This window comes from Trichosurus vulpecula, chromosome 4, assembly GCF_011100635.1.
Source record: "Trichosurus vulpecula isolate mTriVul1 chromosome 4, mTriVul1.pri, whole genome shotgun sequence".
Classification (NCBI taxonomy): domain Eukaryota; kingdom Metazoa; phylum Chordata; class Mammalia; order Diprotodontia; family Phalangeridae; genus Trichosurus; species Trichosurus vulpecula.
Window position 1 is genome coordinate 9,182,080 of NC_050576.1, and position 26,868 is coordinate 9,208,947.

Consider the following 26,868-nt stretch of genomic DNA (forward strand, 5'->3'; position numbering starts at 1 on the left):
TCTCCTCCTCCCATTTTTCAACCCTTTGCAGTCTGACTTCCAGTCTTACCATTTAACTGAAACTGCCTTCTCCAGAGTTAATGGTTATCTCTTAAATGCCAAATCTAGTGGGCTTTTCTCAGTCCTCATCCTTTTTGGCCTCCCTGCAGCATTTGGTACTGCCGGCCTACCATCTTCCCCTGGACATTCTCTCTTCTGCAGTTTTTTGTGAGTCTGTTTTTTTCTTGGTTCTTTCCCTCCCTGTCAGTCCACTCTTTGTTGGAGCATTATCTATATCATCTCCCAAATCTATATCCTGGCTCCTCTTGTCTCCAGTCTCTTTTTGTGGCTGCATCAACTCCCTTGAGTTTAACAATGACTCCTATGTCTGCATATCCAGGCTCTTCTAAGCTCTAGTCCTTTATCCACAATTTCCAGTCGGCCTTTTTGAACTAGGTGGTCCATAACCATTTCAATATCAACATGTCTAAAATAACTCATTCTCTTTCCCCCCATTTCCCCTGTCTTCTGAATTTCCATATTTCTGTTGAGGGTACCACCATCCTTCTAGTCAGCCAGGTTCATGATCTCGTAGTTGCTTTCAACTTTCCACCCCACAAAACCAATCACTTGTTAAGTTTTGTCAATTCTACCTTCGCAGCATCACTTCATTTTCCAACCTTCTCTGTATATGCTATTTCAAGTCCTCGTCACCTTTCACCCAGTATTGTTGTAGCCTCTTAACTGGTATCTCTCCCTCCAATTTAACTGTCCCCAATCTGTTTTCTGTAAAGCTATCACAGTCATTTACCCTAAAACACAGTTCTGGTGATATTATTCCTCTCTTCATTCAGCAACACCGTTCCTTTCTTACCTTCTAGAGTCAAATATAAACTTCTCTGTTTGACATGTAAAGCCCATTATATAACATGCTTCCCAATGTACATTTATAGTGTATTATACCTTAATTCCCATTTGTACACTCTGTAGTATAGAGATTTTTTCTCACATCTTAGGTATCGGTGGCCCTCTTTTGGTCAATATTTTTATCAGCCACTTCAGTGAAGACATTGATGACATGGCCGCCAAATTTGTAAGTGATGTAAACCTGGTAGAAATAGCTAAATGTTGGATTACAGAGTCATGACCTAGTAATATCTCAGCAGTCTAGAATGATAAGTGGAAACTAGTAAGGTAGATTTTAATAGAGATAAATGTTAAGTCTTGCACCTGGATTCAACAAACCAGTTGCTCCCAGCTGTAAGATGGGGGAATGTAGTGAGATAACAATTGGATGTGGAAAAATCCCAAGGATTTGGTAGACTGTTAAGCTCATTATGAGTAAGTGGCATCATGAAGCAGTCAGAAATGACTGTGCTCATAAATTCAAGTATAATGTTCACAAGAAGTTGAGTAGTATTTGCCCTTTATTTTGTACAGACTAGATGCTTCTGGAGAATAGTGTCCCATTTTTCATGTCCCATTTCAGAGAAAACGTTGACAAGCTGGAGTACTTCGAGAAAAAGGCAACCAGGGTAGTTAAGGGGCTCAAAAACTGCCATGTGAGGTCATTGGATGTGTTGAGCAGAAGAAAAGAATTAGGGGGGACATGATTGCAATTTTCAAATATCTGGAGTCGTGTGGAAAAGGGCTTTGTGTTTTGTGTGGCTTCAGAAGACAGAGGTAGAACAAGTGGGTTGAAGTCACAAGGAACTACATTTTAGCTCTACATTGTACACCATGTCTCCCTAATTAAACCTAACCAAGAGCGGAAGGAGTCTTGGGCTGGTGAGTTTCCCAGTCTTGGAGATCTTCCAGCAGAGACTGGATGGTCATTTGTTGGGAATACTGAGGGATCCTTGGTTCCTCAGCTATAGATCTGGAGGGGACCTTAGAGATCCTTGGGAGGATTTATGTTCGGGTAGGGGGATGGTCTAGGTTTACATCTGAGGTCCTTTCAACCTCTGAGAGTCTGTGATTCTGTTATCATTTCAAAGGGCAAACGCAACAGATATTGTCCACAGCTCGCTGCTTTAGTTTGTTTCTACCTCATTTCTTTCTTTCTTTCCATGTTGTCCTTCCTGTTTTATTACTTTCTTCCTTCTCTTTTTTCCTCCATTCTGTTTCTTCTCATTATGTTCTCTCTTTCTATAAATAGAAATATTCCAGCAATAATTATTTAAAACTGTTTTCTTTGAAGCAGAGATGTAGTGTCAGTAAGCACTTATTAAGGGCCTGTATGTACAATGCACTGTGCTAAGTGCTGGGGATACAAAGAAAGACTTAAGACAGTCCATGCCCTCAAGGAGTATCCAATCTCATGCAGGAGACAACACATAAACTGAAAAGTGGATGGGGAGAGAGGGAAGGGTGCCAGACACATCAAAACATGATAAAGGCCTGCAGGCAGGGTGTGAAAGATCTGAACAGATGGGAGTTACAGAATTGAATTAATCTTACAGAATGATGAGTTTCTGGAGATGATGAAGTCCACAGCAGCAGCTAGGTGGGAAAGGATGAGATGAATTCCCTGGGTGTCCTCCTCAGTTGGAGGGTTCGGGAGGAATTTCTGGATGTTCACCTCTCACCTTTTCCAATCAGTGGGCCCCAGGAGTGGGGATGCTGAGAAGTGTAAGTTTCAGAGTTGATCTGGTCTTGCACAAAGATGAGTTTCTAGAGTTCATGAAATCCAGGAGAGCATCTGGGAGTGGGGAGTGGGGGATAATATTTGACTGACTGACTTATAAAATTGGAAATTCATTGTCACAGAAAAATCACCTAAAAGAAAAAGTTGAAAACTTTTCATGAAGAGGTAAAATGGCTTTTAGCTCCATGGTATCTGAGGCATTGAAATAGGAACATGCCTCCTGCTATGAAGTAGTATTCTCCACATATGAATGTTCTCTTCAGAGGCCCTGGCAACATGTATTTCTACTGACTCTGGCATCTCTTAGCTGTTATCATATATTGATGGCATTTTTTCAAGTTTCAGTGTATAGATTCCCCTTATTCCTTATTTTCTTTTCATTTTTCTATCTTCAAATGATGGGAATTTTGCCCATGCCTGGTGTATCAGTAAGGCAAGATTCATAACCTTGGAGACGACCATGAACATGCCTGTATAGTTTGGAATCGCAAAGTGTAAGAGATTCTGTAGGTAGAGGGCAGGGGAAATATAACATCTATTTAGAGACCAGAGGATTAAATCCCAAAACCAATAATTCAAATTTGACATAACAACAGTTGTATCCCAAAGCCAGTAAGTCCACCTCAGTGTAACTACAAGGAAATTATAACGCAGTATTACAGCAAAGAACCAAGTCATCTCATCTTGTAACCTCCCCCACCCCACCCTGGCTAGGGCCTTCCTGTAAACACTCATGAATCCCAACTGTCTGCTTGCCTGTGTTCTCTCCCCACTCAGTTCTGATCTCCACTCTCTCATCTCTCTGAAGCTCTCTGAGTTCTGTAACTCACTAGTCTGCAGATTATCAGCTCTGTCTTCCAGAATTTTTACTTCTCCTTGGGCTGAATTTTGATCTGAATGGCTACCTTCTGGGTATATACACTCTTAGGGCCTCATGCCTAATCAGCAAAAGGGTGTAGGCCTGGGGCTTAGCATTTAGTAAGTAAAGAGTGTAGGCCTGCCTCTAATCAAGCCTCCCTTAGCCCCACCTGAAGCCTATTGAATGGGCGGGGAAAGCTCTTTAATTGCTGATTGGCATCACACCTGGCAATTCACAGACTATACTCTTGAGATGGTGAGAGCTGTGACCCCTTCTTTTCCTTCGGTGTGGTTATTTATACTTCCATGAAGTGTCTTTATTGATTACTTAGACATATTCCAAACTTACATAGTAATTTCATACTAGATACTACAAAGTAAAGTTGCCCTTGTTATATTGGGAAGAGGTCCTTCCCTTTAGTTTTCCTTGTAAAGATTTACCTTAGCCAGATTTGGTAAAAATGTGCATTAATGTAATGAAGTAGTGGTGAGAATTCTCTTTTGCTAGTGTCTTCAACTTCCAAGTCCCTTTTTTAGCTAGGATTACTTAAAGCATCAGCCATGGTGGAACTTTACTAAACTAATCTTTAATCTGCTAGAGACTTAAATTTTTGATCACCTTCCCCCTACTCCCACCTTGTCCTGGCACCTTTACTGTGTTAGTTAGAAAACTCAATGGGTAAAAATTGAAAACTTTGATAGTTGTTGAGGGAACATTTTTCTTGTGTGGTCTGCTTTCAGTATACTAAATAAGTTAAACCTGTGAAGGTGCTAACCATATTAAATTTATCCTGGAAATTTTGATTCATTAAAAGATACTTGTCTTGGGCTTCAAAAATATACCCCATCTCTTCCATATGCACTAAAACTCATGAAGTTTCACATCAGAAAGTACTTTAGCTTTGGACAGTCAAAGAAAAATCTTGTTATCTTCAAGAAAGCTCTTTAATTTTGATAAAGATTAATTTATATTCCTAGTTCCCTGTACAGAACTTCACTGACATACAGTGAATCAAGAGCACCTACGTCCTACAAACCTGTCATACTTTAAACATGTTGGTAACATTAATTTATTTGTTTTCCAGTTATTTCTAAAAGTCTGTAGAGATGAATGTGCTTTTCCTAGATAGGTAGAACATTTCAAATTTTAATTTATTGCGCCAATTTCATTTTTTTCCTGTTAACTGGTAAATTTTTCCTGTCCATATAATGAAGGTTGAACTTATGATCCTGTGATCTCTATGGTTCATTCTAATTCTAAAAATATTTGATTTTATGCTTCTGTTATTTGTCAGCCTTATCAATACAATTAGTCTTCTCATTCTACAAAAATATTTTGTATTCAGAAAAATCTTCTTTAGTTCATTGCATACATATTTGTATTATAGAAATAAACATCAGTAACCTAAAGAAATAGTAGAGCTTATAAGATATTGCTAATTTTTTCTTGCTTACATTATTTTGAAACATTTAATTTTTTTAGGACCTAGCTAAATCCTAATTGATTTACATAATTTAAATTTTCTGATTGATTTATACAATTTAAGCTTGTTATGTTGACTTATGATCCTTGTCCTTAGGTTGATAGAGGCCGGATACTTAGGTAAAGCAATCCCTCCCAATGGGTGTGCCTAACTATGACTTTACTAGATGATTTTGGCTCCTTAAATAAATGAATCTGAAACTTCCCCACAGAAGTAAGGTTATGTAACAATCAAGAGCAACTTATTCCATTGGGAAAGATTCAGCTCACAACGGCCATATGTTAAGGAAGCTTGCCTTATAAGAAATAAGATTTCTGCTATGATGAATGAAAAGCCCAAGACACAGAGTTTCTGAGTAATTAATAATCAAATTTTTAATTGGGTTAGCTAATAATCAGTAAATTGATGATCAGTGTTTTCTCTTAGAAAACCAGAGACTCCCAGGGGAGAGCCTGACACCTTTGTGAAAGAAAATGCCCCAGACAAGTGAAAATCAACCCTGATTAATGTTCATTTAATGAGGAGGTGGGCGAGGAGTCTTCAGCTCTTCCTGCTGAGAAGATGCCGTGACCATGAGACTCAGCTGCCTCCCGCAGTCTGGGCAGGGGAATACATCTCCATCCAAACCCCTCTGGGTGGTTTTCTCCTTCGTGGGCTGGGTTACCCTAAATTCTGTTGGAGGGTTCCGAGGTCAGGGCTCATTTCCTCCAAGAACTCACCCAGACTGGATTCTGTTTACACTCTGAACAGAATTGAGGTCTCCTAGGTGGGTGGGTTTCTGCCCAAGATAGAAGGGTTGGATTTCCTTGAGGAAATGTCCTTCTGAGACTGACTGATCTTCTAAGGGGGCTGGGCCCTAAGAGGAGAAAAGCCTTATGAGGCTTCAGAGGTCGTCCAGTGCAACCCCCTCATTTTATAAATGGAGAAACTGAGGCCTGCCTGAGAAATGGAATCACTTGCCCGAAGTCATGGAGCTAGTAAGGGACATATCTTGGATTTGAACCTAGGTCATCTGATTCTAAACTCAGCTCATTCGCTATGCCATCCTCCCTCAAATGCTTGAGATTAATGGGCAATAATAGAGCCCCAGGCCGTGTTCTCACTGGATGTTTCTGTCTAGCTACAACTAGCTGGCATTCCATGTCTCGGCACCTCTTCTAAGTGAAACTCCAAAAAGGACACCTGTGCCAAACGCCCGTTCTCTACACCAACTCCACTCTCCATCGTCAGCAGGGATCTCTTCAGTGCCAGGTCTGGTGACTGTACCCAGTCCTTGTCCAGCTCTTTGAAGCTTTTTACTTTGTTGTTCCCGCCTCTTCTCCTGTCCTTGCTTTCTCTTCATCTGTGGTGTGCAGGCTCCAAGACCTTCTCCTAAGCCCTCTTCTTTCTCTTACTGTCTTCACTTGGTGATCTCACCAGCTCCCACGTATTCATTCTGGCCTTCATAGCCATTCCGAATCACTCTCTCCCTTGAGCCCCAGTTTCTCAGCACTGACTGCCCTTTGGGCATCCTGAACTGAATGTCCCAAGGGTGTCTCAGACTTCACATGCCTCAAACAGACCTAACTGTCTCCTCTCCACTCTCACAGCCATCCCACTCACTCAGTCTCTTACCACTTTTTACCTGGCGCACTGCTGTGGCCTTCTAATCATATGTCTCAGATGTCTCCTCACTCTAATCTATTCTCTACCCAACCAGCAGACTGATTTTCCTAAAGGATCAGTCTGATTGCATCACCCCTGTACTCCATGTAATAATATTAATAATAGTAATAATAATAATATTTGTGACACTACGTGAGATGCGCTGTGCTAAGTGCTTTACAATTATCATCTCACCCTGTTTTACAGAAGAGGAAACTGAGGCAGGCATCAGTTACATAGCTAGTATGGCCTGAGGCTGGATTTTGAACTCAGATGTTCCTGATTCCAGGCCTGGCACTCTAATCCACTGCACCACTTAGCTGTAGTATCATTCCCTGGCTCCCTGCTAGCCCATAAAGTATTTATGGCATTTAAAGCTCTTCACAACCTCTCTTTTCCTACCATTCAAGTCTTCTTACAGATCAGTCTTCTATACACACGCACACACACACACACACACACACACCCCCTATGCCTCTTCATCTGCTATCTCAGTGCCTTTGCCCTGGCTCTCCCCATTCCTGGAATCTTCTCCCTCGTAGACTTTGCCTCTTTCCGTTAAGATGCAGTTCACCTCTGCCTTCTGTCCACTTTGGGTGTGTCTGTTTGGGTTCATGTTTTCTCCATTAAAATACAAATCCCTTAAAGACAGGGACTGCTTTTCTTTTTTTATTGTTGTTGTTTATATCTCCAGCTCTTAACACAGTACATGACACATAGTGCTCAGTAAATGTTTGTTGATTGAAAGATTGCTTCATGTCTGGTTTATGATGACACCACTTAAAAGCATCCCTGTCTCCTGATGCTTAACAAGCCATTTCCTGGATGCCAATGCTGGGAGTGGGGAGGAGATGATGCTGAAGTAGAACGTTGACTTTTTGTCCCCTAACATACAAACACATAGGTTGCTATGCTGCCTTTGTTTGGAACCCTGGAATTTAGATGCTTCTACTTCATCTAGTTACATAATTTTCCATCTCACTCAGATAACATCTTTGCATCTTTTCCTCTCATGCTCTGATCCTCTTGGTTTTGACCTGAATATTGCCTCTGGCTTCCAACCCCTCTGACAGCTAGTATTTCTACTAACCATTGTTTGTGTGACACTGACCTGGTATTTTTGGCCTCTCCTTAAGGGTTAGATGCCTTTTTCTACCTCTTTTCTTTCTTTCAAGCTCAAGAAGTCTTGTCAGGTGTCAAGGGGGCACCTCTGCCCTATCCTTTGGCAAGAGGTGGCTCTGATGATACAGTGGCAGAGTAAGAGGTTGTCCTAGACTCAGATCCCCCTTCCTACTTCACATCAACAGAAAATTAACTGAATAGTGCCATAAAGATAGCAGCCACAAGAAGAAAAATGTCACTGGTCTTTACAAGCTAGTTTTTATAGGAAAAGTAACAAAAGTGTGCACCTACCTTCCAGTCTTCCCAAAGGAGGCGTGTAGATGGACAGTCTCTGTGTATTCTAGGCCTTTAGGCTCCCTCCTTTCTTATGATTGAATCACATCTTTCACCATCCTTTTTACTGCCTTGCCTCATGCCCATGTTTGCAGTGAAGTCACCTCATATCCCAGCATATGTTACTTTTTGGAAGTTTCTTAGCTTCTTAAAAAACTTTTCAAACTCTTTTCTACTACAGATCCCTGGGATGGTGTTTTTGGAAGGACTTGTTTTGAAAACTGGTATCCTAGCTAACTGCCATGGAATGCTTTTGGTTGCCTTTGTACACACTATATGATCAGCTCTGTCAGCTCCCATAGTTCCTCTCCAAGGAGAGTCTGGGAGCCATCCTTCAATTGAGCTCCAGCTTTTTTCTCCTAGTTTTATCTATAGTGAGAATTTTCAGGTCACTGTCATTCACTTCCCACAGTAGTATATCTATCTATTGGTCACTGGACAAAGATGACATACATTCATAGTGGGTGCCAACAAGTAAGCTCATTTTTATAGCCAGGCTAAGTTATCAGCACCCTCTGCCACCATGACTGTGGAATTTACTTTGCATTTACCATGGCCAAAGAACTTCATCACCTGGGAGGACGTGTCGAGCCAGTATGTGCGAGGCACGCTCAGTCTGCAAGGCCCCTGGCTCACCTTCATGTCAGGGAAGGTGTTCGTGTAGGACTTTAGAAAGGAGGGCCTTTCATTCCCTTCCACTCTGAGGAATAACTATTGCAAACACTTCATTTCTTATAGAAGTCGGAAGACCAAGAAGGTATTTGGCTCACATAGGTTTAATATAGCCCTTAAAGAAAACAATCCCACCCTCTTTAACCTGTGTGATTCTTTGCCCCACAGGATGGCAATGTTAAACGGTCTCTGTAGGGGTTAGAGGCAGGGTCCACAGACTGTGTGTGGGTGTGTGCTTGACTGGGGGCTGGGGGGAACCACTGTATGAAATTCTTATACTTCCCCCCCCCCCCAGATGAGGCCGTGCAGAGGCGCATTGGGGGCAGTGACTGAATACACTGTGACCTGACTAATGCCTGGACATCTTTTGGGAGTAACGTTGTACCTTTGCTCGGCAGCTTCTTTAAAATGTGCCGTAGTATTTTGTTTGTGAGGGAGGACTGGTCGCCGTTATTTCTTCTCAGAAGTTGATTATTCCTCATGGATTTTCCTTGTGGATCTTCTAATGTCACATGATTCTCAGGTGTTGGAGCCAGGCTCACATGTAGCTGCTTGATCACCTCCTTGTGGCACCCCCAGGTCGGATTCTGTTCTCTGAGGTTTCTGAGGCCTCACTGAGGAAGCAGATAAATGAAAGATATTCCCGGTGTGCAGCTTATTGTGCCCCAGTGTTATACATCAGTAGTAAGGTGTTTAAGGTATTTGATTAATTAACTTCTATTTGTGCTCCCCCAGGTGATACAGGAAACCAAAACGACATACCCATTGAGACAGCTATGACTCTGCCAAGTCAGGCCAGAGTCAACATGCACAGCATTGCCACATTGAAGCTGTTAGACTACAGGTAAGCAGTGTAACAGCTTGGTTACAGTCGCCTCTGAAGATTGAAAGGGATCTTCCAAGTGTTACGTAGAGTGCGGGACAGAGCTTATGGGCCCCCAGGAGAGACTCCAGGAGATAATTGAGGCAAAGATAGAACATGCAGGTCAGAAAAGAGAATGTTCTGTGATTTAAGATTGCCCTTCCTGTTCCATTAAGAAGCTGAGAAAAATTCCCAAATTTATTTTTTCTCAATGTTATATGATAGAAAAAACATCTGTTAAGAAGAGCCAGGGTGTAGGAATATTGTAGCCAAATTCCAGAGCTCCCAGATCAAGGAGAAAATACTGCAAGCTGCCAGAAAGAAACAACTTTGAGTATTGTGGAAACACACTCTGAATAACGCAAGATCTAGCAGCTTCTACATTAAGGGATTGAAGGGCTTGGAATACGATATTCCAGAGGTCAATGGAGATAGGATTAAAACCAAGAATCACCTACTCAGCAAAACTGAGTATCATGCTCCAAGGCAAAATATGGATTTTCAGTCAAATAGAGGACTTTCAAGCTTTCTCAGTGAAAAGACCAGAGCTGAATAGAAAATTTGACTTTCAAACACAAGAATCGAGAGAAACATGAAAAGATAAACGAGAAAGAGAACTCACAGGGACTTACTAAAGTTGAACTGTTTTGTTTACATTCCTACATAGAAGGATGATGTGTATGATTCATGAGACCTCAGTATTAGGGTAGCTGAAGGGAATATGCATATGTATATATACACACACACATATATGTGTGTGTGTGTATACGTATATGTGTAAAGATATATATATATATATATATATATATATATATATATAGAGAGAGAGAGAGAGAGAGAGAGAGAGAGAGAGAGAGAGCGAGCGAGCACAGGGTGAGTTGAATATGAAGGGATGATATCTAAAAAAAATAAAATCAAATTAAGGGATGAGAGAGGAATACATTGAGAGAAGGAGAAAGGGAGAGATAGAATGGGGTAGATTATCTCGCATAAAAGTGGCAAGAAAAAGCAGTTGTTCTGTTGGGAGGGAAGAGAGGGCAGGTGAGGGGGAATGAATGAATCTCTTGCTCTCATCAGATTTGACCTGAGGAGGGAATAACATGCACACTCAATTGGGTATCTTACCCCACAGGAAAGAAGGAGGAAGGAGATAAAAAGCGGGGATGATAGAAGGGAGGGCAGATGGGAGTGGAGGTAATCAAAAGCAAACACTTTTGAAAGGGGACAGGGTCAAAGGAGAAAATTGCATAAAGGGGGACAGGATAGGAAGGAACAAAATATAGTTAGTCTTTCGCATCATGAGTATCGTGGAAGGTTTTGCATAATGATACACATGTGGCCTATGTTGAATTGCTTGCCTTCTTAGGGAGGGTGGGTGGGGAGGGAAGAGGGGAGAGAATTTGGAACTCAAAATTTTAAAAGAAGATGTTCAAAAAAAAAAGTTTTTGCATGCAACTAGGAAATAAGATATACATGCAATGGGGCATAAACATCTGTCTTGCCCTACAAGAAAGTAAGGGAAAAGGGGATTGGGGAGAGTGGGGTGACAGAAGGGAGGGTTGACTGGGGAACAGGACAATCAGAATATATGCCATCTTGGAGTGGGGGGGAGCGTAGAAATGGGGAGAAAATTTGTAATTCAAATTCTTGTGAAAATGCTGAAAACTAAAAATATTAAATAAATAATGATTGAAAAAAAAAAAGAGCCAGGGTGGCACAGTGGCAAACCTTCTGGATTGTGAGCCAGAGGAACTGGGTTCAGATCCACCCTCCCACAGATGTGCCCTTCAGCTCTCAAGGCCAGTCTCCTCATTTGTAAATTTAGAAGGGATGCCTTTGGATGTCTCTTCCACTTCTAAATCTTGGGTCTTGTGAATCTGTATTCTTTAAATAAAATTTGCTCTTGATGAGAATGCTTCTCATGAGTGACCCATTCTAGAGTATGACTTGAGGAGATAATCTGTGTGATATTAACATGTTTCCTTTTGGGGATGTCACTATGAAGCGCCTGAGCTGAAATGTAATTACAAAGATACTAAGGTTCTCTATTGATTTAGAAGTTGCTTTTTGATATATCCCAGCATTTCGCAGTTGGAAGGGGTCCTACTGAGACTCACCCAAGAATGGCTGATGGGGGTTTCTCCACCTTGTAGCTGAAGGTGTCCGACGAGGGGGAAGTCTGTTTTCCCTGGCAGCCGACTTCCCTTGTGGATGGTTCTCATAAGTCAGGAGCTTGACAGACACATCCCCTCTCAGAGTCTGGTCTGTTTGGGGCCCAACAGTCTTCAGCCATTTGTTAGATGGTGCGATCTTGAGTCCCTTCGCCATTATGACCATTTTCCTCCAAATAGTTACTGCCAAGCCTTTTGACATAAATATGAGAAAGGAGCAATCTGTTTAAAGCAGTTCAGTGGAAAAAATAAGCTTGAGAAGCGGAAAACCTGCGTTCGGATTCCTCCCCTGACACTTTGTTTGTAACTGTACGACTGTGGCAGTTCACTCGTCTCTCTGGGTCTCAGCCTCCTCATCTGTAAAACGAGGCTGCGGTGCTGGATGCTCCTTGAGGTTTGTTTTAGTTCTGTATCTGTTTTGGGCTGCTCTCCAGGCTTGATGGCAAGGCCTCTTGAGAAAAACCTTTGAGTTTCTGGTTTTATACTCACCGAATAATCCTGCCAGTCTAAAACTTTTGGCTTCCTTAGTGACGTAGCCCCCAGGAAAGGAGGACTCCATGTAGATCAATCCCACCTCGTAGGCCAGAGAGATCTCCCTTTGTGAATTAATAAATCACATGTGTATGTGTTCGTATGTATCACATAGGTGTGTGTTTCATATCTATGTATATCTATTGCATATATTATTTTTATATATATTTGTAACTAAGCCTTTCATGAGTTTAATTTGGTTCATAAGATTTTGAATCACCTCAGGCTAAAGTGACCTTGAGTTTTTCTATCAGCAAAGCTGGGAATGGAACCCTAGAGCATTGGTAGAAGGCATAGCAATTATGAAGCCCCTACTATGTGCCAGACATTGTGCTAAGTGCTGGGGCTACAAAAAGAGGCAAAAGACAGTCCCTGCCCCCAAGGAGCTTACAGTCTATTTCTTTCTTGTCCTGTTCTTACCTCCTTGCCCATTCCTATACTTTTATACCCACTTATCTCTTAAGAACCTCCTCTAATGCACAGCTTTTAAGCCCTGTGTCTTTCATTGTGGTCACAATAACTCTCAAAAACCAACATAGTGAGCTTAAAAGCGGCTGTGACCTGGGTTTCAGAGAAAGAAGCCCTCAGAACACCCTCATAGTTCTCTCAAGTATCAAAACGAGTACTGTTCTTATGACAAAGATGTCAGAACAGAGGGCTGAGCCGAGGACATGCACCAGCAGATAGAAATTGGTGGATTTAATTTCCACAGGTTACAGCCCAAGCTCCCTACGTTGGATTTTGAGCGTTGTTGTGGCTAGGAGTTCAGTCTGTAGCCAAATTGCTGACGAGCATCTCCAGACTTAATCTGGCCAGCAGGCAAAGTCTGCCAGGGAGCCTTACCCTTTTCAACTTGGTAGGAGAGCCCAGCGGCCTCTAGTGGATCTTTCCAAAGTGCTTCCCTTTTCTCATCCCCCTTGGTTGGGACCTTTCCCCTCTGACTTCACATCGTTTTTTCCTTTTTTGCACTTTTCAGGCATGCTTGTGTATTGCGATGATCTCAGTGTGTCCCATTCCCCTATTTAGGCTAGAGGCTATCGGACCTCTTCTAGAATAGCATTCTTTGTATACAGTAGACACTCAATAAATGTGTAATTATTATCACAACATACTTTAAGCAATTTCTTTGCGAAAGACACCGTGCTAGGTGTTGGGGGTAAAAGAGCCTACATTCTGTTTGGGGGGTGGGGGGCAGGGTACAACATGTCTGGAAGTGAGTAAAGCTAAAGTAGTATGCCAGGTAACAAAGTAACTTTGAGAAGGAGGGACCAGTGCAGCGAGCGGGTGGAGGGAGGTGGCTCCAAGCTGTGCTTTGGAGGAAGCTGGAGTCTGGGGATTCTGCATCAGGATGAGGCGGGGAAAGGGAACGAAATGCGCCAAAGGTCCCTCTTCTTGGACCCTCCTTTTACCCACTGTTGGATTCTGACCGCCTCTTCCAGAAAGCCTGCCCAGAACCTCCCGTCAGAGTGACCTCAGCATGTGTTAAGTCTTTTTATTGGTCACGTGTGGATGCTTGCCCTTCTCCCTCTCCTTGGTGAGCTCCAGGAGAACAGACACTGTCCTAGATGCTCACCTGACCCAGTTAGCAGGGACTTGGTCCTCAAATGTTTATTGATCCCGACTGAACAATAGTGACGAAGAGACGCTTGGCAACTGACAGAGGCTGATTTACTAAAATGATCTTGCCTTTTATATTCCAGTGAGAAACAGACAGCTATGATTCCTGATGAAGTATTTGATGCTGTGGGAAGCAACATTATTACTTCCATAAACTTCAGTAAGAATCATCTAAATGAAATCCCAAAAAGGTGGGGACTGGGCTCCTGAGACCTTTGCTGTTGTGTTTGTGTACAGAGCTATATGAACACATTCTGAACCTGCGTGCCAGGGTGATTCTTTTCCTCATCTCCTCCACTAAATTGACTTTTTGCATTTCTTTGTATTCCCAGAGCTTAGCACAATGCCTGGCAGAATGGAGGGTCTGATAAACTCTTGTTGACTGACTGACTTTTTAATGCTTGCTTTCATCTTTTTTAAGTGGAATTTGGCTTGCTGTTGTTACTATCCCCTAGAGAAATGGTAATGAGTACTTTTAATGAGACTTAAGGATCCTCAAGAAAAGCTATTTGCTTTTCACACATTTTACTTTTAAAACGTATATTACAATTATTAGCTAAATGTTTTACCTCCTTTTTTCAGATGCAATCAATGTTAGAAGAAAGGTCCAAGGAATTAACCAATGGTCAATCCATGTTAATCCATGGGCAATGTTAATATTTCCATTGGCTTTGTAAAATTTCGAGTAAGTACCACCCTGGAGACAGATTATCTTAAACTGCAAACAGTATGGGATAGATAGATCCTTGTTACAGTTTTTATGCCTGGAAAGTTCATCTTCATTTCCAGATTTTCCAGATATAGTAGAATTTTCTTACATCCTCTTGTAGTGCTCAATAAAATTTCATTGATGATAATAAATGTAACTCAGCATTCAGACAGCTGTGTGCCAGGAAAATGGCATGTGTGACATCTGATTGCAAAGGTCAGCCAAATTCTTTTAGTGTAGAGATCTGACATTAAGAAGAAGCAAATTTTAATTTACCTCCCATTTTCAGAGGGCATTTGGGATGATCCCATCTTGGGTTCTGTGTCCTTGACCAGACTATCAGTCAGTAAACATGTAAGTACGTACTATGTGCCAGGGCACTGTGCAAATTTCTGAGGATAACAAAAGGAGGCAGAAGGCATTCCCTGTTCTCAGGGAGCCTACAGTATAATGGAGAAGAAAAATGCAACAAATATATACAAAGCAAGCTATAAATAGGATAAAGGGGAGATAATTAACAGAGGGAAGGCTTCCTGTAGAAGTGGGATTTTAGTTGGGACTTAAGGGAAGCCAGGGAGGTCCAGGATTGGAGCAGAGGAGGGAGAACATTCCACACGTGGGGGATCACAAGAGAAAACTTTCAGAGCTAAGAGATGCAGTGTCTTGTACATGAAATAGCCAGGATACCAGTGTCCCTGGATGTGTGGTAGGTAGTAAGGTGTGAGAAGACTGGAAAGGCAAGAGGGGGCTGGGTTGTGAAGGGCTCTGAGTGCCAAACTGAGCATTTTGTATTTGCTCTTGGAGGCAATAGGGAGTCACTGGAGTTTATTGAGTAGAGTGTGACATGGTTGGACCTGGACTTTAGGAAAATACACTTTGGTGGCTGAATGGAGGATGGACTGGGGTGGGGAGAGACCTGAGGGAGGCAGACCTGCCCTCTGCCAGGTGTGAGGTGAGCAGGGCCTGAATGTAAGGATGCAAGGTTTGTAGTGGGGCAGATTATCCTGCCAGCTACACCAATTGGAAGGGGGCAAGATTTCTTCTGTGCTGATGATGCCAATCATAAGGTGGCAGACCCTCTGAGAGAATACTGAAAAGAAAGAGGAGCCCATGCCAGCTTCACTGTTTAAGTATAGATTTATTGGGGGAGTTTGTTCATGAGATTGGTCCTTGGCAATATGAGCACTGAATGGTAGATCCCCACACCACCCTTAGAAACAGAACAAAGAAAGCAAAGTGTCATGGACAGCCCAGGGTCACCTGCAAGATTTCCTGTGGGATACCTAGAGATTCTTTTGCTGTTAACATTCGTTCAATGTAGTTTACATTAAGTATGGAGCCCTAGGTCACAGCCTCACACTCTAGCTCCAACCATCTGCTGCAGGGGCCAACGTTGGTGGGGGAGGAGAGGAAAGGGGTATTCAGAGACACTTTGGAGGTAAACTCCACAGGCCTTGGCACCATGTTGGATATGGAAAGTTAGAGATAGTGAGAAATCAGGATGACTCCTGGCCTGGGGGCCTGAGACACTGTCCCTGGTGATCCTTTTTATGGCACAATGTTCACAGGAAGTATGGTGAACTCCAGACCTGCTCAAGTCTCACCCTACTTGGGAGATGAAAATATTCCTTGCATGCTAAAAAATTTAAAATGAACTTTCCATCAAAGCCAAGTAGATGAGAGGATTTTTGATTTCGGGATCATTGGGGGATCTGGTCATTTTATAGAGGAGGTAACCAAGGAAGTGTCTGAGACTGAATTCAAACCCACATTTTCTTCATTCCAAGCCCAGTGCTCTCTCCGTGCTGACCGGGCGATTGTAAGTCTAGGATGATATGTTGTATTTTTGAAAAAATGAAAAAAATTGTGAATTGTTTAAATGTTTGGATCGAAGCATAGAAGCACTTCACTTACTAAAAGTCACTTAGCTGAAATGAATCTTAAGTGAAATTCAGGCAACATTCCAGTTCTGAGATGGCTGAATGGTGTGTGTACTTTTGTTTCAGGATTGTGGAACTGAAGGCAGCTGTGTGTGATGTCAATCTCAGCTTTAACAAGCTTTCCTGTATTTCTGCAGAATTGTGCATGCTTCAAAAACTGACCCATCTGGACATCAGGTTTGCCTTGTTAGGATCATGGGCATGCTTGCCCTGGGAGATTTGGCCATTCCTTTCATATTCACGTTTTCCAGACATTGAACCTAATCTTTGAATTGTGGCTAGATTAGCTTTGCTGGGGTGGGGAACTAGCTATGTGTGGCCTTCCAGGTCCTTGGGTTGGCCTTTTGACTGAGTCCTAATTTTATATAACAAGTCTTTTTATTAAGGGGACTAAGTGAGGACCTAGCAGGCCAAACGTGGCCTGGAGGCTACAGGTTCCCCAACCCTGACTTACACCTTAAAGGCTTCTGTTGGGGGCTTTGTTAATTGAACACGCATTAAATGTGGATGAACATTAAATGTTTCGGCCATCAGTAAAAGAGCTGACAGCTGAGCTGAGCTTATAAGCTTTCCAGCTTTTTGCTAAAGAACCTCAGAATCGAAGACGACAGCAACATTGCACTAGTTTCCTATTGATGTGGGTGTGTCCCTTAGAGAAGACCTGTCTGTGGCGGAAAACATCTAGGAGGAGCCAGGGATGATGTTAAGAAAGGATTCTTCACTTGACAAAAGAGGCTTTGGTCCAGCGAAGGCCCACGTTTTTAGGTGCGGCCACAGCAATCCTTATTTGTGGGCAGCTTTTAGTGCAGTGTTCTGGTAAAGGCAGCTGGTATGTGCTCAGGGAAGTTTAGGAGGCAATGGCATGGGACAGAGCAAATAGCGGCTCCCTTCCTTTTGGGGTGGTTCTCTTGGGTTTGTTCCTTGGAGCTCTGTGCTGTGGGGCACCTCACTTTGGCAAGCTGATTTAAAGAGACAGGAGGAGAAAGGCAAGGAGGGACCAGACCACGAAAGGGGCATTCGTTCCTTCTTTCGTTAATCCTTAGTGGGCCCCATCATTATCGACCCCATCCAAGATGAAGGGGTGCAGGGTGTGTCTGTTGAGGGGCTACAGAGATTGTTGTAGGGTCTAGTCCTGTTTTCAAAAACGAAAGAAATGGAAAGGGCCTCTCTACTGACGGCTTGAGATATCTGAGTAGGGAGCAATTCTCCCTCATCCTCACTAGTAGCTGTAGGGCTGGACTCTGGCCCCACACCAGAGGAATTATTCCTACTTCACTTGACAGAAGGCTTTGGTCCAGTGAAGGCCCACATTGTCAGGTGCAGCCAAAGTGATTGTTATTTATGGGTGTATTGGAAGGTTTTCTAGTAAGGTCAGCTTTCTCCCTCATCAGCGTTTCCCACTGTCCCAGGGGTGTTCTTCCAGAGTCCTCACACTTTGCTGCTGCAGTATTTTCTGGTCCCTGCCACCTTGAGATGGGATTCTTTCCCCAACTTTCCTGGGCAGGTAGACTGAGGAACCTGCTATGAAAATAACTTCCTGATGAACTCTGAAAGAGGAAGCTCGAAGTGACCTCGGAAGGAACGGAGCTGAGTCTTAAGTATGTAAGACGGCCACCCTGCCAAAGGTGGCTAAGATCCTGGGACCTGAGGGCCACCCTCCCTCCCCCAAGGTGCGGCCAGGAGTGAGGCCAAGACATCTCATGCTGGGCCTAGTCTAGTCACTGTCTCCTTGAAGAACCATTTGTGTTGATGTTTGGTTACTGTCTAAGCTGACTGAGGACTTGGAACACTGTCACATTCATGAAATAGCTGTCTGCGCATTGATGAGATCAGATCACAGACAAGTCAATCTGCATTATTTTTCTGTTGTAATAGTTTAAGCTGTAAAACTAAGTAAATCTCTTTTCCTTCCCTTCCTCTCCCTTCCACCACTTCCTCCCTCCCTTCCCCCTTTACCCTCTCCCTTCCCCTACCTTTCTCCCCACAGAAATAATCTTTTGGCCTCTTTGCCCGAAGAGATGGAAGCCTTGATGAAACTGCAAACTATCAATCTTTCCTTTAATAGGTGAGTGTCGCGGCAGATGACCAGCTACAGGCTCCAGTGCCAGTCAGCAGAAGCGGGTTCTGTCTCCCCTTGGACAGACTCCAGTCTGTTCTCCCTCTGACCTGTGAGCAGCTCAGAAAGACTTGAGGGAGCATCCTTGGGGGTGACCTCACAGCTGTCCCACTTCAGAGCTCTGGGGTATGGGGGGCACACATAGGCCCATTTTGCAGAGGGCAGAACAGAGAAACAGAGGCACACAACCAGAAAGGATCAGGGCCACCACTTGAGCCCTGGTCTTGTTGGCTCCAAGTCCAGTTCTCTTTGGTCTCTTTAGAAGCAGCCATGGGACACTGCAGTGCATGATGCATTGGGCCTCAGACCTTGATTAGCTGTGCGGCTTTGGGCAAGTCATTTACTCTCTCTGCCTCAGTTTCCTCAGCCATAAAATAGGAGGCTGATAGCACCTACCTGGAAGGGCTGTCATCTCGGTCCTCTTCAGAACAAAGGACAACAGCCAGCTACATCAGCCTGTCCCTTAATTCCCAGCAATTGTCATCTGGGGCATGGAGGAGCCAGTTTCTCCTTGTTGCCAATCTCTTCCTCTTACAATCTCATAAATATTCTTTTTTGTTTTTTGTTTTTTCCTGCCAGTGAATAGTATTTTATTTTTTTCCAATTACATGAGGTAACATCTGTAAAGTACTTAGCACAGTGCCTGGCACATAGTAGTTGCTTTATAAATGCTTCTTCTTTTTGCCTCACTTATACCATATTCGTAACTGATATGTGGCAGGTTTTTGAAAGGGCTTTTCACACTAGTGAAAAATAATGTTTCCTTTTCTGTTTCAGTGTGCTGTTTGGAAGCAGTAAAGTAGTCAGAATTGCATTTCTTTGGGTTCATATTATAAGGCACACATTTAGTTCTCCTTTCATTCTGGCATTCTCACCTATTCAGAAAATACAAATTCCTTCAGATTTAAAGGAGAGATTCAGACATTTCAGCATGGTCCATATTCTTTATAACCTCTTTTTTAAAAAATGCTGACCATTTTTGATCACAGTCTGTCATCTCTCCATAGATATAAGGCTGAGGGCCAATCCTCCGGCCCCTACAGAGGATGCTCTTGGGGCCTGGGTCCTTGGGGATGTCGTGCTGCCCCAATGCTGGGGCTGCCCCTTTCTGAAGGCTAAAGAAGGAAGAGGAGCAGGTGAAGAGTAGGAGGTGGGCACCTGCCAGCTTAGAATTCAGCAGCGCAAAGGCTGGGGCTGGGCAGCCAAGTGGCTGGCCTCCCATGCTTGTGGTTTTTGTACTACCTCCCCTCTGTCTTTCACACTGATTGCCCCTGCCTATCTCTTTCTTACTCTGTCTTTTCCTTTTTCCTGATCTCTTTCCTTCTGTGTTCTTCCCATGTTGACCCAGTTCTTCTTCCTCTCTTTAGCTCTACCTCTTTTCCCATTTTTATGATCTCTTTGGGATACAGACCTAGCAGTGGTATTGCTGGGTCAGAGGGTATGCACAGTTTGAGCATAGTTCCAAATTGCTTTCTGGAATGGTTGGATCAGTTCACAACTCTACCAGCAATGCATTAGTGTTCCAGTTTTCCCTCATCCCCTCTTAGATTTATCATTTTCCTTTTCTGTTATATTAGCCAATCTAATAGGTATGAGGTGGTATCTCAGAGTTGTTTTTTTTTTTTAATGAATTTATTTTTTTATTTTTAGTTTACAACACTCAGTTCCACAAGTTTTTGGGTTCCAAATTTTCTTTCACTCCTTCTCCTCCCCCCTACCCCCCAAGACAGCATGTTGGTTCTACATATACCTTCACATTGAACTTATTTACATAATAGCCCAGTTGTAAAGAAGAATTATAACCAATGGAGTGAATCATGAGAAAGAAGAAACGAAACCAAAAAAGAAGGGGAAGAAAAAGAGCAAATATTTTGCCTCAATTTGCATTCAGACTATAATTCTTTCTCTGGATGTGCTTAGCTTTTTCCATCATAAGTCTTTTGGAGCTGTCTTTGAACCTTGCATTGATGAGAGGAGCCAGTTCTATCAAAGTTAGTCCTTACAGATACCGTGTGTCTGTAATCATGTATAATGATCTCCTGGTTCTGCTCCCCTCACTTAGCATTAGTTCATGTAAGTCTTTCCAGGTTGTAATGAAGTTTGTCTTCTCCTCATTTCTTATAGCACAGTAGTATTCCTTTGCATTGATATACCACAATTTGTTTAGCCATTCCCCAATTGATGGGCATCCCCTTGATCTCCAACTCTTTGCCACCACAAAAAGAACTGCTATAAATATTTTTGTACATAGGGGTTTCTTTCCCACTTGTATGATCTCTTTGGGATATAGCCCTAGAAGTGGTATTGCTGGTCAAAGGGTATGCACATTTTTATAGCCCTTTGGGAATAGTTCCAAATTGCTCTCCAGAATGGCAGGATCAGTTCACAACTCCACCAACAATGTAACAGTGTTCCAGTTTTCCCACATCCTCTCCAGCATTTATCATTTTCCTGATTTGTCATGTTAACCAATCTGACAGGAAAGGTGAGGTTACTAAGAGTTGTTTTGGTTTCCATTTCTCTAATCAATAATGATTTAAGCATTTTTTCATATAACTATAGATATCTTTAATTTCTTCCTCTGAAAACTGCCTGTTCATATCCTTTGACCATTTCTCAATTGGGGAATGACTTGTATTCCTCTAAATTTGGCTCAGTTCCCTGTACATTTTAGAGATGAGGCCTTTATCAGAGACACTGGTTGTAAAGATTTTGTTCCCAATTTTCTGCTTTCCTCCTAATCTTTGTTGCATTGGTTTTGTTTGTACAAAAACTTTTCAATTTAACATAATCAAAATTATCCATTTTGTATTTTGTAATGCTCTCTATCTCTTGTTTGGTCATAAATTCTTCTCTTCTCCATAAATCCAACAGGTAAACTATTCCTTGCTCTCCCAAATTGCTTATAGTATCAGCCCTTTATTCCTAAATCATGAACCCATTTTGACTTTATTTTGGTATACAGTGTAAGATATGTCTATGCCCAGTTTCTACCATACTGTTTTCCAATTTTCCCAACATTTTTTGTGAAATAGTTAATTCTTGGCCCAGAACCTGGATTCTTTGGGTTTATCAAAGAGCGGATTGCTGTAGTCATTGACCACTGTGTCTTGTGCACCTAACCATTTATCCTCCACTCTCAGAGTTGTTTTAATTTGCATTTCTTTAATCAATAGTGATTTAGAACATTCTTTTTGGTTTTTGAAACCTGTGGTTTCGTTTGTGTAAGGAGCTCCCTGTGCAGACATTGCCCCAGTGCAGATGAGGGGTGGGGGTGGCCAAGCGATTGTCTCTGTTGCCTCAAGCTCTGAGAGCTTGCTTGCTTTCCTGTGGTTTGTGCTGCCAGTGTTTGTCCTGGATGGGATTGATGTCCAGGCCTTCCATGACCAGCCGATTCTGGCCATGGGCCCAGCTATTTAGCCTGGCATTTAAGGCCCATAGGATCTGACTCCAACTTGCTTTTCTGACTTTCTCTTCTGTCACTCTGTTTAGTGAATATTCTCTTTTAGACCGATATTGGTCTCTATTCTGTGCCTTATCGATGCATTCCCATGTAAGAAATACAGGCAGTGAGAGGTCTGCCTTTCAATGGAGGGAGGAATTCCTGGCGTTTAGGAAGGCTTCATGAAGTGGATGGACCAGAGCTGGGTCCAGGAGCCAGTGGGCAAGGACAGGAGGGAGAAACCCCCACATCTCCTCCAGAGCATACATCTCTCAGGGCCGGGGGGTGGGGGACTCCTCCCACTGTTCCCAACACATAATAAATACTGAAAAATGAATGCTTGTTTGTTTTATTAAACAAAAATAAAAGAGCTTTTGAAAGAAAGGGTTTTAAATTTAAAAATGATGTCTTATCCTTTCATTTGTCCATCTTAAGAATTTATTTTGACCTCTGGAATGACTAGATTGAGTTTCTTCACAGGTTTAAAACATTCCCCAGCATTCTGTATCGGCTCCGGACCCTCGAAACCATCCTTCTCAGTAACAATCAGGTTGGATCTGTGGACCCCCTGCAGCTAAAGCAGATGGACAAGCTGGCCACTTTGGACCTTCAGAACAATGACCTCCTCCACATCCCCCCCGAGCTGGGCAACTGTGTGAGTCTCAGGTAAGACCAACCTGTTCACGGGTGTCTGGAGTTGATTGGATGCCCTTGTGGATTGAGATCAAAGCAACCTTCTTTGGGGCTGATTGCCTGCCAAAGGTGAGGTGAAGGTGGAGGGGCCTCCCTGGGTGTGTGGGGCCAAAGTTCTACCAGTGGGTTTGGGCAGAAGTTTGGGCCTGTAGGCTAACCATGGCCTTTCTTCTTTTTTAAAGAAACGCAATAATGATTCTCAGGGATTGGAGCATTAATTAAGGTTTTAAAAAACAGAGTTCAAAATGAGGCTGCGAGTTTGAAAGAAGTCTGACCCAGATGAGCCTCATCAGCTTGGCCATAGGACCGGCCCCTCCAGAGCAGTGTCTAGTCAGTGCCTACTCACTCTCTTATTTCCTGCTCCATCTTTTCATAGGAAAGAGGAAAGTCAAAATTTCCAAATAAAACTTACTGAATCTTTCTTCGGTTCAAATTAGCCCATTTTATTTTAATTCTAGGGCAGCTGGGGACACCACAATGCCCAGCATGCCTGGCCCAGTCAGGAGGTGCTGAGTTCAAAACCACCATCAGGCACTAGGTGATTCTAGGCACTATGATTCTGAGCTGCTGTAGCTGTTTGCCTCCGTTTCCTTCTCTGTCAAATCGGGATGATAGCAGCATCTCTGCCAGGGTGGAATGAGGATTGGATGAGGCAGTCGTCGTCAAGTGCTTGGCACAGGGCTGGGCACACAGCACACCAGATGAGTGTTAGCTATTTTTGTTCTCTTAGTTTTTCTTCCTCCTTTCCCATTTTGAGTTGAAATTGAGTGTTTTCATTCATGTAGCCCCCACAGTTGTCAATAGTAAGAACAATCCTAAACATTTGATTCTGGACTAAAAACAGACGACAACCTGGAGACTTATATAGCAAACACACCAGTATTTTCTGAAAGGGTTCCTGCTTATTGGTCTTGATATTCTATTTGAGGAAGGCTTAGGATGGGCACTGGTCTAAAAGGAATTTTTCAAAATAATAATGGGGTAGTTTTCTATTTCTTAAGGTGGAGTGACACCTTTCCAGGTGGAATTTAAAGTCAGAGCAATATTCCATTTGAAGCATTTTTCTCTCTTTTTCCACTGTGTGGATGTATATTTCTTTTTATTAGATTAAAGAAAGGAGACTAGTCAGGTGTGCTCTGATAACAACAAATTCATTTTGCTGGTGTTGCCTTGATGAGCTGACATCTCTTGCCTTACAAATAGAATCAGGGGATTGAGATGCCTGGGTTGTCCTCATTCTCACTCTTCAACTCTGGCCCATCTCTGACCATCAGTCCAGGAGCATCTCCCATCTCTTAGCATGGAGGGATGGGGCGGGGGGGAGTCATTTCAAAAGTGACCCCTCCCATAAGGAGGCCCCAAGCCCTTTTCCCCCTGAACAACACGATTGTCCAAGCAGTATTTTTGAAATTGCACAGTGGAGGATTTGCCAGTGCCAGTTATGTCTCTCACCGTGTGCCAGGGTAACTTTGTTTTAAATCATGCTAGATGACAGCCTTCAGCTGCTCACATGTGCTCAGACTTTGCTGCTCATCGCGTCTTCGTTATAGTCATATGTTTACAACTTAACACATGTATCAAAAGATTATATTTTTACAACTGGAAGGGACTTTATGAGGCTATTTGAGCCAGCCTCCTCATTTTACATTTAAGGAAACTGAGGCTGAAAGTGGTTAAGACACCTTCCCAATGTCGCACAAGTAGCAAGGATCAGAGCTCGGATCCAATCCTAGCTTGTCCGATTCCAAATGTATCTCTGTGTAGGACAATGAGCCGTGCCTTATATTTGAATAGGGAATATTAACTTCTAGAAATTGACTTAAACGACATAATCAGTTCACATTGTGAGGAGGAGACATTGGAGGTTCTCAGACCTGCCAGATCCCAAGCTTCCCCATGTCACCTCCTGCTGCTCCTCCTGCATTAAGGGGTCGCCTCTCCCATCTTGCCACAAAGCAACAGCTTGAATGGCACTGCACTGGTTCTCAGTGGAATTGATTTGTGTCTAGAGTAGGCCCATTTCTTGGAAGCTGCACTATTGCTTGGTATCATGACTGTACTGACTTGGAATCTGTGTGTTTTCTGCCCCCTTCCCACACGCCGAGATGATTATAGACAGTTTGAGGGGTCTTCAGTCCTTTGGTTGGTCCTTTGCTTCTGGGTTGGGAAACTTAAGACCAGATATTTGGTGGTGTTCCATAAAGCACACACACGTCAGAGCCAGCACATAGACCATTCCTTTTGGGGAATGCCAGAAGATCATGACATGAGCCTCATAACTCTGTCTGAGGAAATAGGCCCAAAGATGGTAACAGTGGTAATCCCGGTTCTACCACCTGTGTGACCTTGGGCATGTCACTTAAAAACAGAGTGAGCATTTAGATGGCCTCTGAACACTGTCCATCCTAACTCAATGAACTATGAAAAATCTATGAAAATCAATGAATCAGTGAAAAACTAGAACTTAATATAGAAAAGTTTCCTGTATCCTCTAATTAGGTATAACACATCCTTAATATAAGAAGGAGGCAGCAGCAGTATGTGTATGAAATGGTGGGGATGCATGTGGACTGTAAGGTGTGGAGGGGGAAGCAATGTGACCAGAGAGAAATAGGCCCGCAATCATTACAGATTTTGGTTAAATTGACCCTAGTCTTAGTTTGTGCCCATCAATGGAGTACCTGTGACATGGATAGGCCTAGTCTAGTTAGATTTTGGTCAGATAACCCGGTTTAAAAATGGGGGCCTGGGGAGAGGGAGAGAGAAAAGTATTATTTTAAAAATGATTTAGGTTTTGGAGAGGGAAATTCATCTCATTGAAAGTAAACAATCCCTGGTTTCTTCCCCTTTCTCCAGGACCCTTCTGCTGGAGGGGAATCCATTCCGAATTCCTCGAGCGGCCATTTTAGCTAAAGGAACAGATGCTGTCCTGGAGTATTTAAGAGACCGAATTCCCACTTAATTGGAGTTTTGTAATCTTTGGCCAGCTAATGGATTTGCATGCTTCAGAGTGCTGGGGAATGTTCAAAGTGTTGTCAGAGCGCTGATTTGCTGTCATTTATCTGATGGTTTCTTCAAACAGTTTATCAGTTATTATTGTTGTGATTTATCTGGGGCATGAAACAAATGTTCTTACAATCTTATTATCACTAAATATAATTTTTACATTGCAAATAATGTATAACAACTTTATAGCGATTATTACAGTCTTCTTGTGTGTTTATACATTCATTCTTAAAAGTTTTGAAATTTTAAAAGGCAGTAATGGTTTCTATACCTGAAATATCATTCCTACTTAAAGTTGATTTATTTTATACTGACAAGGCATTTTTTAAAAATGAGTGTTTTTTTTTTCAACATTTTTTATTTTATCATGTGTGTGTTAACTGTTTGTAGCATTTATTTTCAGATGCTGAGAATCTGGTTTTCTCTGTTATGTATAACTCATTTTGATTAAAACATTTGCCGAAGAAGAAACATGGTATATCCCATAAGGAGCCCAGCTTGACTTTTTTGGTATTTCCTTACGCCCTCTTATTATCAAAGTTGCTGTATCATGCCCACAGCAAATTAAAGTGTTTTGGTCACATCTTAATAGCTCATTGTTTTCTCTCATCTGTTTGGTGCCCTTCTTTGTACCAACATTCAGATTTGGTCACTTCTAGGTGTTCTGGGACGTAGACAAAAACTCTGAGATGCTAAAAGGCGGCACACACAGTGTCTCCCATCATGGCCACGCACTCTCAGAAAGGGCTGAGAGAGTGCTTGGCAACGGTCTGACCTGCAGCTTTGCATGTCTTAAAGACATCATTAGAACAGTGAGCTTGTTGATAGAGTTAAGACCCGCATTGGGCTAATACAGAATATCTTCCTGCAAAAGAGCTTGATTTAAGGAAGCTAAATTTTAAAAAGAAGATTCATGGTCTAGTAAGCTCTTGACACATTCAAAATAGGATCTCACTTGGGATGATTTCAGAACCTTTTTTTTTTTTTTGAGAAAAAAATGAAGATGAAAATACTTATTATTTATGGGTAATGCATTTTTCAA

The 26,868-nt window shown here is 42.5% G+C and overlaps 1 protein-coding gene across 3 annotated transcripts in view; it reads left to right on the forward strand.

Moving 5' to 3' along the window:
- LRRC40 (leucine rich repeat containing 40) overlaps positions 1-26,415 on the forward strand; it is a 54,251-nt gene extending 27,836 nt beyond the window's left edge. For 2 of the 3 annotated variants that reach the window (XM_036754996.1, XM_036754998.1), the window contains 6 exons: positions 9,475-9,583; positions 14,004-14,111; positions 16,636-16,746; positions 18,557-18,634; positions 22,608-22,793; positions 25,677-26,415. In XM_036754996.1, coding sequence (XP_036610891.1) covers positions 9,475-9,583; positions 14,004-14,111; positions 16,636-16,746; positions 18,557-18,634; positions 22,608-22,793; positions 25,677-25,782 — 698 coding nt within the window. In that variant the 3' untranslated portion in view covers positions 25,783-26,415. Of the gene's footprint in view, positions 1-9,474; positions 9,584-14,003; positions 14,112-16,635; positions 16,747-18,556; positions 18,635-19,692; positions 19,960-22,607; positions 22,794-25,676 lie in introns of those variants that run through there. The other variant, XM_036754997.1, reaches the window with a different exon arrangement.
- Positions 26,416-26,868: the final 453 nt, after the last annotated feature.